This window comes from Mixophyes fleayi, chromosome 5 (assembly GCF_038048845.1).
Source record: "Mixophyes fleayi isolate aMixFle1 chromosome 5, aMixFle1.hap1, whole genome shotgun sequence".
Classification (NCBI taxonomy): domain Eukaryota; kingdom Metazoa; phylum Chordata; class Amphibia; order Anura; family Limnodynastidae; genus Mixophyes; species Mixophyes fleayi.
This window is the reverse complement of record NC_134406.1, coordinates 169,998,033-170,009,186: the sequence shown is the minus strand read 5'-3', so window position 1 is coordinate 170,009,186 and position 11,154 is coordinate 169,998,033. Positions and strand designations below refer to the sequence as shown.

At 35.9% G+C, this 11,154-nt stretch overlaps 1 protein-coding gene across 1 annotated transcript; it reads left to right on the top strand.

Moving 5' to 3' along the window:
• Positions 1–381: 381 nt before the first annotated feature.
• On the top strand, positions 382–9,945 carry RPP40 (ribonuclease P/MRP subunit p40). Its single transcript, XM_075213012.1, has 8 exons — positions 382–620; positions 1,788–1,932; positions 2,833–2,901; positions 3,577–3,672; positions 3,767–3,889; positions 5,738–5,930; positions 7,953–8,087; positions 9,620–9,945. Exons 1-8 carry the CDS (start codon positions 504–506, stop codon positions 9,816–9,818), a joined length of 1,077 nt encoding a protein of 358 aa, XP_075069113.1. The 5' UTR covers positions 382–503; the 3' UTR covers positions 9,819–9,945.
• The last annotated feature ends 1,209 nt before the right edge of the window (positions 9,946–11,154 follow it).

The following is an 11,154-nucleotide window of genomic DNA, read 5'->3' as shown; positions in this document are numbered from 1 at the left end:
CCAACTATGGGACCGGCCCAGGGGCACATGTGCCCTCGGCCCAGCCTGCCCCTGCCTACCATTGCATTCCCCTTGAGGGCCCTTTATGCCCCAGTCGGACACTGAAGTTAACATACCAAAAAAAGTTGCATTAAGTTGCAGATCACTTCCAGTGTTAATTTAATGTTAAGCTAATTCCACCTAAATATATTGACATCTGGAACATGCGGTAAACTCTAGCGGCGTTTTAATCTTTCTTTCTTATTAATGAGATTGTTAACCATTATTTTACACGCGTCCGATCCTCCAGCTATGTATTATTGAGAGAAATGCTGCACTTGACCGCTCTCCACACCAGGTGGCAGTATAATCGCTCGTGTACATAGTGCATATGTCTGTATGCTTGCACCAGGCAGGAAATGTCGTCTGAACCCTCCCCTTCCTCGTCTGATTTGTTTGTATTTTTATCTGGTAATTAAACTTAGCAAACTTTTCCAATACTCCTTGCGGACTTGGGAGTCAGGATGCTCCCTGCGATGCAGACATGTCCTCGGCATTTGCTTGTATGTGAGAAGTCCAGTTTCCTGCAGGAGAAGTCTCGGCATGTCTCACACGTGGAGACACACTACTACAACTACTCTGTGAGTACCACATTGTACATTATGCGACCTACTAATAGAGCATTGCACCCTTTACCAGTGTAAAAGTGAAAAACATTTGCATGAGAAAATACAGCACTGGTCTGCAGGTATAGAGTTTGGTGGGACGTAAAATCTGGATATGATTTAGTACACGTTACACCTCTGACATATTAGCACAGTCTGATCTGAAAGTGTGTGCTTGAAATGGCTAGTTGTTTAATAAGTGCCTGTGTTGAATGGTGACTAAAGAAGACCATCATTGTCATTGGTTTATGAGTTCTGCGACAGAATATCTGTTCTGGATTTTCTCTTACATTAATTAACATGTTTAATAATGACATCTTATTCTGTGTTCCCTAATCACCAAGTCTTACGTCCCTTGACTGCAACTTTTAACTCTGGAGTCCTGTAAGTCATGGGACGTTAATACGGCACCTGATTGGACAGGAGCTGCGGACATCATAATGTATCTTTTCCACTCCTATGATGTCCCATTGTATCAAATGTGTATTCTAATTCCCAGCCTTATGTCAAAACAGCATGGTCCTGTAACTCATATCAAGTCTAGGGGTATCCATGGGGGGAGGGAGTCACACAACTATCTAATACATTTGAAAAAGGCAGGACACTAATCTGTATTGTTGCAAAGTGGACATTATATTTAATACTGGAGCTGGATATCTGAAAATTTGACTGTTCATTGTAAACCTTGAGAGGGACCCCACCTTATAGTTTCTAGTAGTATGGAAAAAAGTGGGCATGTCTTCTATAATTTTTTTTTTTTAAACACCATTACTGGGTGAGGGAAACTGACTAAATGAAATACATGCTGTATATATGTGTTTGTCAGTACCTTGGACAGAGGAGCTCAGTAACAGGAGGCTGCAGGTCTATGCACCAGTATGATAAAGACCTGCAACGTTCATTTTTAATGGCTGCTGTGCATCTGGTACTGATTCATATGTGTTAAACCTATGCTGAAGCTTGATATGTAGGTACACGGTCTGTTACCATTATGTTTCTCTTTTGTACTGCTAGGCTCATTAACAGTATGGAAGCAGATTCTTTGTGTACTGCTTAAGTAGAGAATGCTACCATATCTAAATAAAACATCTGGGTTGTTATTTTGCAATCATGATACTCTTGTAATTGTATTATATGCATCAGGTATCTATTTTGTTACCCGAATGTGGGCGTTTACCAGAAAAACTAAAGAATATGATTGATGGTTTGGGGAATTATTACTTGGTGAAGAACTTACCATTGCATGAATTCACAACAGAAGAGTTTAATAACAAATTTCTAAAGAAAGGTAAGATAAATGTGAAATATTTTGTGTTTTACTTTACATTTTAATGTTTTCATTTATACTCAAAACATAGTGCATGTCCATGAATGGGTTGATAATGTACTCTTACAATTTTAATAACTTTATATTGAAGATCTTCAAGAACAATGGACCATTCACAAATATATTTGCAATGGTTTCAGAAACAATTTAGAGGAGAGCTGGACCAAAAGTCCTGTAGCAAATGCACCTGAAACAAAAATATGACTCATGCCAACTTTTGGATATTCTTTCGATTGAGATCAGTGGATGCACAACTTTGCCTCCTTAAAAGATCCTGCTGGTTCTTAGAAGTTACTGACTGGCTCCTGAATGCTACATTATTGTGTTTAATCCTTAGAATCCGATCACGTTTATTAAATTGTTAAAAGTAAATGTGTTGTCAATTAATCCAATATGATCAAAATGTAGCTAAACAAAATAATGAAAGTCTTTCAATCCAAAATTTTCTGATTGAAGCTGATTGATTTGTAGTTAAGGACATTTAATTCAAATCCTACAGCTTTCCTACGCTGAAAATGTCTTGCTGCTCTGTTAGATAAATATTGTAATTTTTGCAAAGTAACTAATCTGTTTTGAATAAACAACATATAAAACGTTAAACATCAGAATGCTAAAATTGGGTAACTACATACCTCTCGGTTGTATTGATGTGATTGTACAGAAATACATTCCTTTGTTTGGAAAACTGAATATGGTTATGCAGGTGTCCATCTTTTATTGAAAAAAAGCACAGAGCACAGAAGTTTAATGTTGGCTAGGTAAGGATATTGGTATACAATAAACCCAATTGGAAGCTAGGTGTTGTCTCTTCATTATTTATTTATTATTTTTTTTTATTTTTATTTTTTATTTTTTTTATAGGTTTGTTTTATGCGCTTTCATATAACACAAGGATTGATCAGGATAACGTTGCAGCTCTGCTACCAACAGGTATCTTGTGTATAATTATTTCTAGTGATGTCATTGAAGATGGCATTTTATGAATAGGTAATACAATATTCTGACATCAAACAGTAAATGGGAAGATTAATACTACCATCCAGCATGTAGGTTTCTTAGGTGACAAGCACAAAACTACATCAAATTAATGGTGATCACTTCTGATTTGCAGCTACACAAAATAAATTATGAAATAAAGCTGAATACCAGTATGGGACTTTGCATTTGAGAAAACAAAATATAGCAAAGAGAATCTTAATTGTGTTGAGGTTAGATTGTTATTTTAAAATCATTTGACAAACAGCTGAACACTTTTCACTATGAGTCATTTACCTGTACATATAGAAACAGAATAAAATGCCAATACTGTATTTAGCAAGTAGTTCATTAATTATGTTTCAAAGAAGCAATAAACATTACATAGGGGAAAGATGACATTACTAGCCATGTATATTTTTACACACACACACACACTAGTATCTTTCAGTTTTCTCTCACTAAAACGCATCAGAGTAATAAACATTGATTTGACTAGTTCCTAAAAGTAATCATCGCACATAGATGATGCATTATTTTGTATATATTAATATTCTATGATAACAATTTTGCAGCATTACAAAACACATATTTAAGGTCATTCTTATCTTGTTTTTTTATTGGTTTTAGGAAAACTTATTATATCTGTAGACAAAGACACCTATGAGGAATTGGGGCTGCAGGGCAAACCTTCTCTATATTCTGGCAAAAATGCCATGCGATACAGTAAGTTTAGTGTGGGTGTTTTGTTATGTACTTAGGGACCTGTGATTGTATTTTACCCATAATGCAATAACAATGTTTGCACTTCACTTTGCAGTTGTTACTATTGATCTGACAGATGTTCTTTCACCTGATGGCAAGAAATTCCAGCGTATGAGATGGGCCTTAACAGAGAAAAAGCCTTTGGCTTTTGATTTCCTCCTTGCATGGGATAACCCAGGTATTAAACTCCACTATTGTTAGGTAACATGTATTTCAAAGAGCATGTTTAGCTTTATAGTACATCATATTACATGATATAATGATTGTCAATCAATGTACAGTTGTTTTCAACTGTATTTTGTTGTGGGCTTATAGCCGGATGGTGTCCTGGCTCATATGTAAGTGGGATTGATGGAGTTTGTATTACAGTACACTGGCTTTGTTTGCCAAAGCAAATAGAGCAAAGGCACTATCCATTTACTGGGGATGACAATGGTGGAACACAACTTCTTCTTTCTGCAATTAGTGCCATTAAGAGAAGGTTTGGCTTTAAAATTAATTTGGCTAATTGCAGTATGTGTAATTACACATTCTCTTACATTAATAGGACAGACACTATGAGACTGACTGTAGAAGATTTTGTCTCGTCTATTTCCCTGGTGACATAGGCAGAATGTTTTGGGTTTTTTTCTGGCGTCTACCACTGTCTGCAATTGGTTTTTAAGGATTGCTGTATGGAAATGATGTGAATATTTTTGCTACCCTTTGTCCCCAGCAGAATGTCATAATTTTGTGCAGCAATCTGGTATAATGATAACTTCAATACTACAAGACACACGGGCAGCACTTGGGTTGCCCATTGGAAGATCTTCTTTTATACAATAGTAAACTAAACAACAATGTTTCAGAAGTTGCATCCCCCCACCTCTGTCAAGTCATATAGACACAAGAGACTTGTAGGAATGTTACTGGTTTCTTGAGGTTAGCATACTACTTGCAATACAAATGGAAAAAGCACTAACAATTTTCAAACTTATATTTTTACATATGGAGAATAAAGATAAAAACATTGTTCAGTGTCTGCCTGATCTTCCACTGCATCTCTGTTAAAGTAATGTATCACCTTCCCACTGCATTATAGACAGCTGAAGCTCAATTCACACCTTTAGGACGGTGTCCTAATCAGATACAGGGTAAAAACCCATTTTGCAGTCATTTGAGCTACAGTGATGCATGAATCAACCAATTCACACAGTGCTTTTCTAAAAGATGTAAAGCTGACAAGCTATAAGTCTTTCTGTGTCTGCTGAATTAGACAAAACACCTCCCTCTCAACATGGCATTCTACATGAAGGGGGTGAAAAAGAGCATGGTGGACATAGTTATATATAAACACTCCAGTTATATCATATATACATTATTCTGCTCAGTAATACATCACCTGTGCTATTGTTGTGGAAAATCATATACTTTGTTATGCAAATGCTAAATTGTTGCATAAAAAGCTTTTTTTTTTTTTTTACCTTTTAAAATAGTTTGCAAAGTGCCGAAAACATTACCTGTTTCCAACAATGCATAAGTTTTGATTTGCTTTCAAATTATGATGTTTCATAAGAGTTTAAATTAAAAATAATTATATGTTTAAATGTATGACATTTTCCATCTCTATATATCTGTCGCTGTGTCTTAGTTCTGAGGGAGAGTGGGGTTGTTGTTGTGAGTGTGAGAAGAGAGCTGAACTCGGGCATTTATATGCATTCCCAGCATGCTGTGCAGCCACTGGATGATATTGCGCAAAGGTGGATGCACTCCATATATTGGTGTATATCTGATGACGTGTGTAACGTGATTTCACATACGCATGCACACAAGTATCCTTTGTAGGGACTTGTGCGCCATTTTGCACAGCTTGAGACCACTCAGGGGTGTGAATGTGTGAGACTGGGGAGGGGGGGAGCAATTGGATTCCAATAGTTCTTTTACAGTTTTGTACATCATCCATTATTCTTCCTTTAACATCCTCATATACAGGTATGGGATCTATATTTGTCTAAGTAGATTTTATGATTGTTTATTATTTTTTCAGATGCTCCATCTATTATATCTTACTTTTCAAAATATATTGTCAAGAAGTGTCCATTTAAGATTAGTTCTAGTGTTTCAAAGAATCTGCAATGCCCAGTGTTAAAAAGTGGACAGTTACAAGGGAAAGAGGAAGAATCATGCAGTGCTGTGGAGCTTTTTGAATGGTTGGGTGCTATTAGCAATAATATTGACTGGTAAGTACATCAGTGTTTACAATTTTTTGTTTTTGTAAAATACTGCAAAAAGAAATGTATCCTATTTACATACGTTATGAATCGTGAGTGAACTGAAAATGAACATTGGCTGGGAAAGTACAGACCTTTTGGGGGGGGGTATTCAATTGTTAGCGAGTTCGCTAAAATACTCGCGCTCGAAAAATATTACCGTTAATACGGTAATTACTCGCTGGATTTCAGCAGCTGCGATCTGAAATCCAGCGAGTAAATTACCGTATTAACGGTATTTACGCGCAATATTAACGGTAATATTTTTAGAGCGTGAGTATTTTAGTGATCTCGCTAACAATTGAATACCCCCCTTGGAGTCTAAATCTTGACAGTAGTCATTGTTGTGTTGGAGTGACCATACTCTTGTACTAGTTGAGGTGGAGTAGTTAGAGTTGAAAATTTGTCATGGATAAATATTCCCTTTCAATGTCGGCATTAGCAATTTAATGTTATCACTTTATTTAGTGCAAACATCTTACACTTTGCTGTATGTACTGTAGTCTAAAGGATCGAGTTTGTGTCTCGCCGTTTTTACATAGTCTACTGTGCAGATAAGCTTTTTGGTGCCTATGTAAGCTAATATTTGTATACCTTTTTAACACTTTCTAGCATTTTATTATTACATTAGATCTACCGTACTACAATTCCCCCTCACCCCCCACAATTGTTTTCAGGTGGCAAAACTGCAGATTATATCATAATCACTGTATCATTCCTGCTTTATATTGGCCATAAAGTTTTTGACAGCAACATTTTACAGCTTCTATGTTTAGCCACTACATCTCTTGCAAACCAGTGTATGCTACTCCAAATTACCTATATCTACAGGTCAACGTTCAATCACTTCTCTGTAATTAATATGTAATTGTCTGTAATGTCCTGTGTGTGTACTATTCTCTAGCAGGTGCTTGTCAAGGCTGTGACAAACTGGGGATTCAGTCTGCACAATAATATCCATCAGTTGTGTTATTGTGCTTGGCAGATTTCTCTGTGTCTATATTATAATGCTATATACATATTTTCCTTTTTGCATATTAGGAGGAATAACCTATTCAATACTGTAATTATTATAGATATCAGAATCACATTACAGATCTATGTCTTGAATGTAAGGTGCTCAGCCAGCGTTTTCATGCATTTATAGGTAATTGTTACTTTTCAGAAACTAATTTTTATAACTTGACTGTTAAAAATAAAACAAAAACATCTACTGAGCTATAAAACTGCAACTATAATCATTCCCTGTGCTCTTTTGACAAGCCATTGACCCATTTAAATAGGGGAAATAAAGTGAATAAAGGCACTGTGGTGGACATTGAAAAGTTGCTTGATATTATGTACTTTATACTAGCCCAAAAGAATAAAGCCTCATTCATTATTCAGCAACTTGTCCAGAAGGCTAGCCTGGCAGAAATTTCTATTTAGTGCTTATTACTTTGTCTACCAGAGTGCTGTTTTATGCTATTTTTCTGGTAACTGGGGCATTACTTATACAAAGTGCCGGTGAAATAAAATGTGTTTTAGTAGCCTTCTCAGTTCATTGATCTTTCATTTACTGACCTTGTGAGAAACGCTAGATAGAAAGCTGAAACTGTGATCTCCAGTAGACTCTCAAGGACCGACTGTGGCTTTAGTAAAGCTTGAATATGATTTTAAAGAAAAGGTCCATCCCAAAATTTTACTATGCTGGGATTGAATATACATGAGCTGCATAGACAAGTTCTGGGTTACATGCTACCAGGAGTCGTCTCCCGGGACCATACGCCACTCGTTAAACCTCATGCATGCCAGACCCCAGGTAAGTAACCTTTTGGGTTGGGGTATAACTTTTGATATTCCACACAAATGTTCATTTTTGGGTGTAATTAATGTTTGATGTAAATCGGAATATATTGTCTCTATCAGAATGCACTTTTTAACCACCTTTTGTAATTCACATTTTAAACACTGTGCCAACCTACATATTTTGTTTTCTGCATGTTCCCCAAGTACTAACGAGTCATCTAGCTTCATATCAAGCTTTTGCTGTCCAGAGCCTAACATCCTAGTCGAACAAGCTCATTTGTGCACAATTACTGGATTCATAACTCCAGTGAAGATACAGCAGCTGCTGCAGCATCTTTGGTAAGATGAATGTGTGCAATGTTTGTTGTCCCTCAACATTTATTTATTTATTTATTTATTTTCTTTCTTTGTTTAAAAGACCAATTCTCATTAGGAGGATGATTCTGAGCACATATGGTGGTCAATTTCAATCAAGATTATTACTTTACATGGAAGTCAATGTCGCTTGTTACTGCCAAACCCTCTTTAACAGTATAGTGCTTTATAAAGCAACTGGGATGATATTAAATAAGGTGTATTCTTGGTTTCTGTTTCATTAAAACATTTAAACCATAGATGCAAAGCATATTTTGTTTTTATTTTGAACTGAAGTGTGGCAGGTGCAATCTATTTTCAAATATAATGGTATTATATTGCTATTGAACTATGGGGCCCATTTATTAAGACCCTTCTAAATTGAAGATATCCTAGCAGCCATTGAAAATCATTGGGTGCCCAATTTATCAATAAAATGCCACGGGGAAGCTCCCTGGCGATACCGAATGGCCTGCTCTTCTGTAAGGGAGCCTACACTGTCCAGAACACTGACTCATGCATGCGCACTGGGGCTGCCAGTTCCAGCTTCATTAAAAACAAAATGAAAAAAATAATGAAGATAGTTCCTCCCCACACACAAAAAATACTTAATAATAAAATCTTTTTTTTCCTGATGGCACCAGCAGCTATGGCCATCCTGAGATGGCAGTACCAGTCAGATAACAGTGGTAGTACTTGTTTTCGGTACACTCCCTTTTGTTAGATTTAAGGTTTATTTCCTTGTGATAAATAGACCCCTATTTTAAAATATATAATTGTAAGGACTATGGCGCTAGCTCATGAGTAAACCATACAATATTAAATACACAATAAGTAGTATAGACAGAAAGTATTGCAGGGAAATAGGGCAATTAAAAAGTCAATTGAACGTTCAGGATGCCATTTGTCTTTGCAGAGTTAGTACCTGTTGTTTTCCGATGGTAATTTTACAAATGGACATATAGGGAAAAAAGTGTCATACATAGTGTAGTATATTTATGCAAAGATCATTGGTGCTGCTGCTGATAAAATTAAAATAATAGGCTTCTCCGCAAATAATTTGTCACTGAATCTTTGCTGTGTGGATAACGCAGTTGTGTAGCATCTTCAATGGTGTATCCCTTAGATTCACACTCGGAATTAGAATACTTTTAATAAACAATTAATCAGTACACGTAAATTTAAAAAGTTATTCAAAATCGTATCTGTAAACAATAACAACAAAGTACTGGTGAAACGATCCTGGTGGTCTGCAGGATTCTCCAGGAAGGTGTCCTTTGATGCGTGTTCTAAGAGTTTCGACCTATTACAGAACTTCCTCAGAGGTATTTTTATAATAAAGCTATAAATATTTTAACCAAATAGGAAGTTATATGAAAGTGATGTCCACAATAATGTTAAATGTAAGCTTTGATAAGATATGTCAAGCACCCTTTTTAAAGACCATTTCCCTCCATTCCATTTTTTTTATAGCTAATGTAATGGTATACTTTAAGCTGCCTTTTTTTTCATTCCAGTGACTATTATGATGAACCAAAATTGAGTCACTGGGTGTCCCTTATAGTACATGGTTTTGCGGACAGTCCTGTATCCTGGAGAGAAGCTGAACATGGCTACTTTAAAGGTGGTGAAAATTTGTACAGTTTTGTTGTCTTTGACAATAAGGACTACTGGGTGCAAATGGCTGTTGGAACACATGATGGCTGCCCTCCTTGATTATGACTCTCAAAATTATTTATTGATATTATATAATCATACTCTGTCGTTTAGAATGGAACCTCCTATTTTTCTTTAACAGAAATAAAATTGTGGGATCAATCATTTTGAAAATAAAGTGCATTAATACCCATTGCATTTTTAATAATTTCCTTTGTTTATAGCCAAGGTCAATTGTCAAACAATTAGAGCAAACTTATTTTCTGGGAGATTTGTAGGGAGAAGTTGAGCAAAAAATTCACTCTGTCTGTGCACACACAAAGCAGGTTAAATTGGATGTTAATGGTAAAACTCAGATTGCTGAGTAAAATGAAATGATGCAGAGTGAGAATATGTAACCAATAATATAACTAAAGTCTATATGGCAGATAACAGGAGCAGGTATGAGATTAGAAAGTCTCTAAAGTGTGAACCCCACAAGCAGAAGTAGTTTGGGGTGCTCACAGAAAATCAAAGAGAATAAAGTCAAAATAAACCAAATCCAGGCCAAGGTCAGGGTTTGATCACAAACCAGTCAAGGTCAAAACATGCAGAAGCAGAATACCAGGTATAGCTGAAGTGCTTGAAACAAAGACTTATGGGTAAATTTATCAAGCTGCGAGTTTCTGGCGGGTTTGAAAAGTGAAGATGTTGCCTATAGCAACCAGAGTCTAGCTATCATTTTGTAGAATGTACTAAATAAATGATAACTAGAATCCTATTGGTTGCTATAGGCAACATCTCTACTTTTCAAACCTGCCGGAAAGTCGCAACTTGATAAATATACCCCTTAGGCTGGGTACACACTACAGAAAAGTCCAGCTCCATTTTACACAACTGGTCCTTGAGAAACAGTTACTGAAAATGTTCAGAATCATATGAGATTACTAATACAATTTGCTAAATTATTAATATTGTGAATGAGTATTATTTCAAATAAATCCTAGGAATCTATATTGACTAATAACAAAAACAAACACTACAAATTATAAATATACTGTTAATCGGTAGAGAAAGTAGTCTGGGGTAGTGAAAAGGTGGATATTGTAGTTGCTGATCGTTTCCTCTGGCCTTCATCTGCACAACCATCCATCAAAATCACTAAAATAATATAACACACATAAAAGATTGATACAGCTGACCAAGATCTAAACTAAGAAGAATGGGTAGATTAATAAAATATAAATGTCCTCCTTACCTATTGGTGTGTTAGAGTGGAAAAGGCTTTTCTGAACATCTGAAAATGGTAAGGAAGATGGATTAAGTTGCAGGAGCTGCCCTTGGCCTCAAACTATGTGTATCAGAAAGTAGGATTTAACTTCTCATTAACAGAATATACATTTTATTTAGCTTTAAA